The following is a 4,487-nucleotide window of genomic DNA, read 5'->3' on the forward strand; positions in this document are numbered from 1 at the left end:
ATGAAGTAGAAGTAGTAGTACTTGAAAGTTAGATCTATACTCCGTGAAGTAGTAGTAGTAGTACTTGAAAGTTAGATCTATACTCCGTGAACTAGTATTAGTAGTACCGGACAGATTCCTATGTGTTTGCCACAGTGTCAATAATTACTCAGTTTAAAACATTTGACATAATTTTTCTATCATGTATAATTAGTTTTAGTTAACAAACCATTGTCTGAAACAAAATAAGTCAACAATGTTTTAGAAGAGGAAGGAACTAACAAAGGATATAATTTTTCCATTACTGATTTTACAAACAAAACATTAAGGAGAATATTTTATATTAAAAACAAGAATGTTCACTTACCTAGTACACTAAGAAAGACTGGCAGAAAAATCAGACTGTGAACAGTGCCGAAAGCAATAATTCCCAGGTACATACGGAAATAAAAAACTTGAAAAATCTGTGATTTAGCAAAAGCAAGGACTAACACCCCACAGTCAGTTAGTGTTATTCCAGATAAAATCTGTAATAAAAGAAAAACATCAACATTTTATTGACAGCATTCTGAGAATCATATTTATATATTAAAATTTGTTGTCCACAAATGATATGACTTCAAAGTTATTGGTATTATAACAGTTAATGCTCTACAATTATTATCTTGTTCATTTAAAAAAAAAATTTCTTTTTACAATAATCTAAAATTTGTTTTTGTACAATAAACTTTTAATGCTATGTATATTCTCAAAAATAAAAACAAGAACTATATACTTACTGAACTACCTATATCCTCTAGAGTGGTCCTACTTAAGTTTAGTACTTACTGAACTGCCTGTATCCTCTATAGTTGTCCTTCTTAAGTTTAGTACTTACTGAACTACCTATATCCTCTAGAGTGGTCCTTCTTAAGTTTAGTACTTACTGAACTGCCTATCTCCTCTAGAGTGGTCTTTCTTAAGTTTAGTACTTACTGAACTACCTATATCCTCTACAGTGGTCCTTCTTAAGTTTAGTACTTACTGAACTACCTATATCCTCTACAGTGGTCCTTCTTAAGTTTAGTACTTACTGAACTACTATATCCTCTACAGTGGTCCTTCTTAAGTTTAGTACTTATTGAACTACCTATATCCTCTACAGTGGTCCTTCTTAAGTCTAGTACTTACTGAACTACCTATATCCTCTAGAGTGGTCCTTCTTAAGTCTAGTACTTACTGAACTACCTATATCCTATACAGTGGTCCTTCTTAAGTTTAATACTTACTGAACTACCTATATCCTCTAGAGTGGTCCTACTTAAGTTTAGTACTTACTGAACTGCCTGTATCCTCTATAGTGGTCCTTCTTAAGTTTAGTACTTACTAAACTACCTATCTCCTCTAGAGTGGTCTTTCTTAAGTTTAGTACTTACTGAACTCCCTATATCCTCTACACAGGTCTTTCTCAAGTTTAATACTTACTGAACTACCTATATCCTCTAGAGTGGTCCTTCTTAATTTTAGTACTTACTGAACTACCTATATCCTCTAGAGTGGTTCTTCTTAAGTTTAATACTTACTGAACTACCTATATCCTCTAGTGTGGTCCTTCAAGTTTAGTACTTACTGAACTGCCTATCTCCTCTACAGAGGTCTTTCTCAAGTTTAATACTTACTGAACTATCTATATCGTCTAGAGTGGTCCTTCTTAATTTTAGTACTTACTGAACTACCTATATCCTCTAGAGTGGTCCCTCAAGTTTAGTACTTACTGAACTGCCTATCTCCTCTACAGAGGTCCATCTCAAGTTTAATACTTACTGAACTATCTATATCGTCTAGAGTGGTCCTTCTTAATTTTAGTACTTACTGAACTACCTATCTCCTCTAGAGCAGTTCTTGCTCTATCAACTTTTGTAATTTCTGTACTGATTGCAAACAGTCGTGTTAGATGAGAACAGAATTCAACTGAAATTCCAATACCCTGAAGGAAAAGACAGTTTTTAATACACATAGACTGTTTATACATGAAAAAGTAACACAGAAAGACATGTTGTTTATACAAAAAAAAAAGTTCTACAACAGTGTTTCATTCATAAAAAGACTAAAAAACTAATTATTTCAATATATTGATAAACTATTCAGTATGCATCTCCTTATAAAACTGAATCTTCATGCCATAATAGCTATGATTTTTACCAAATCAGGCTAATCTTGATAATATAAAAACACACAATTGTTCACTTTACTGAACTATCATAAATTTCATGGAGAACAAACTGTAAAATATTTAGACTTCACTTTTATGTTACCTTATTAAGGAGTAACATAGTTTTCATTGTTTACATTCAGGTATTTAAAATAAAAATGGATATTTGAGTCTTAGGTTTAGTGCAAGAATGTTAGAAATACATACTTATCACTGAAACTTACCACGACAAGGTTCACGAGAGAAACAGCATTCAGAGAGATGTTCCACCAGTACATCAACCCCATCATGTTTACAGTAATCATAAGGATTGTGAATACAGTGACGGCTGCTGAGAAGAAATTCAGTCCAAGGAGCAAGAAAGTGACAACAAAGATGGCAAAAAGGGACAAAGCCAAGCTTTTCAAAGTGTCCGTCCATATTGTTAGGTACTGTTCGTAGAAGACGTGTACAATGCTGGCAATATGTTAAGATTCATCGTGATTAATAAGCATGGCTACACATTATCCTTGTAACTAAGATTAATATCCCTTTAAAAAGTTACCAAACATTCACTTATCTCTCAAATTACAAAGAGAGAAATATAAGTTTACAAGGTGAGATACCTCCCCTTTGTCCAGGTTGTGAACTTAAAAAAATGTGTGGGTGGATGCTATGATAAATAACAGAAAAATTCTAACTTTCACACAACTTATTTATAACGTAAAATATTACTACATTATTCATTATCACCTCACCAAAAATTTTGCACAAACTTTAATAATGCAATATGTATATACTTAAGACTTGGTATACACTGTGTGATGGTGAGGGTGACTTTGTAGGAAGAGGTAGTGGCGGTAGGGGTGCTTTCCATTACCCGCTTTCAACACCCAACTCTTAATATCCTTCCTGTTTCATGTGCTTAATTAATTGAAGGTCACTGGCAGCAGAAGTGTCTTATGGGCCAAAGTAGGACGTGGGTATAACTCAAGCAATGGTTCTTCATATCAACTTTATGATGGCTGTTGGAGTAGAAACTTCAGCTGAGTTTTATGTATTATTGCAATAGTGGTAGTCATTTTTTCATTAGATTCCTAGCACACTCTTTGAGATTTATAAGATGTTTGTGTGCCTTCTCCCCACACTGTGTATATGTTGTGTTATAGAAAGAACATGACACCATTTATGAATGTAGTTAACGTTACCTTACCTCAAAGATAATAAATGCTCAATAATAGAAATAATGGGGGATGTAGGGTTGTGAACCCTCATTAACATGCCTTTTGTTCTAAACTATCATCCCACAAAGTTCAGTTGAGTTTGGCCCAGTGACTTAGGAGTAGTTAGATAACAGATAAACAGACAGGCACATAGCTTTTTTTTTGTGCTTTATACATATATAGATAGATAGATATATAGATAATATCTCAAAAGAGAAGTATTCAGATCTCTGGAGACTGCTGTTATTGTTAGCACGTTATTTGTTATTCTGCTAACAGAACTAAGCTCAGTATTACATAAGACCATAATTGATGTTCTGAGACAAAATGAATGAAGAATAAGTACCATGTAGTCAAGTTTAGAAAAATTCAATTATCAGAAATTTTAAAATATGATAAGAAAGAAAACTGGAAAGGCTGACACAAATGAAATAAGTATTAATTATATTTTTGTTATTCAAGTTTTATAATTCAAGCATTTGTGTAATTCTTGTTTAGATGATCCTTTGGCACATGACCAATACCATATTAAATGTAGATATTCAGGGTGTGTGTTAATCTTTAAAGAAAGCTGTCCAATGGTGCTGGTACTTGAATTAATTAAAATTTGTATTTGTACTCAAGATATGTCTGGGAATTAATGATGTTAGTCTGAGTCAGAATCTGACAAGTCCGAGTGCAAGGTGATGCTCGTGTGAAGAATGAAAATACTTTTGTCCATTGTTCACTTTGCATATTTCATTTGTATAACCCATATAACCTCTAAAATGCGCATATAATTTTTTTTGGCATCTCTTATGTTGTATCTGGTATTTAACTATTTTCTACTACAAGTTGTTACTAAATGTAGAGTTAAATTAACAGCTGATAACTTTGACATCAGACATATATAGTACCATATTGAATGGTACTCTATAAAAGGTTGTGGCTTGCACACTTTGACCCCCCATCCATTTACATAGGGTTAATTAGCTGACTGTATACTCAGGAATGGTTGAAGTAAATCACGTAGGGTTAATTAGCTGACTGTATACTCAGGATGGTTGAAGTAAATCACGTAGGGTTAATTAGCTGACTGTATACTCAGGATGGTTGAAGTAAATCACGTAGGGTTA

General features: G+C 33.1%; 1 protein-coding gene across 1 annotated transcript in view; it reads right to left on the reverse strand.

Moving 5' to 3' along the window:
* LOC111084138 (Niemann-Pick C1 protein-like) overlaps positions 1 to 2,713 on the reverse strand; it is a gene marked incomplete at its 3' end in the record, with an annotated part of 5,715 nt that extends 3,002 nt beyond the window's left edge. The window contains exons 1-3 of the mRNA XM_022380920.1: positions 2,395 to 2,713; positions 1,832 to 1,945; positions 347 to 506 (exon numbers count right to left, since the gene is read on the reverse strand). Coding sequence (XP_022236628.1) covers positions 347 to 506; positions 1,832 to 1,945; positions 2,395 to 2,475 — 355 coding nt within the window. The remainder of the gene's footprint in view (positions 1 to 346; positions 507 to 1,831; positions 1,946 to 2,394) is intronic.
* Positions 2,714 to 4,487: the final 1,774 nt, after the last annotated feature.

This window comes from Limulus polyphemus, unplaced genomic scaffold, assembly GCF_000517525.1.
Source record: "Limulus polyphemus unplaced genomic scaffold, Limulus_polyphemus-2.1.2 Scaffold14017, whole genome shotgun sequence".
Lineage (NCBI taxonomy): Eukaryota > Metazoa > Arthropoda > Merostomata > Xiphosura > Limulidae > Limulus > Limulus polyphemus.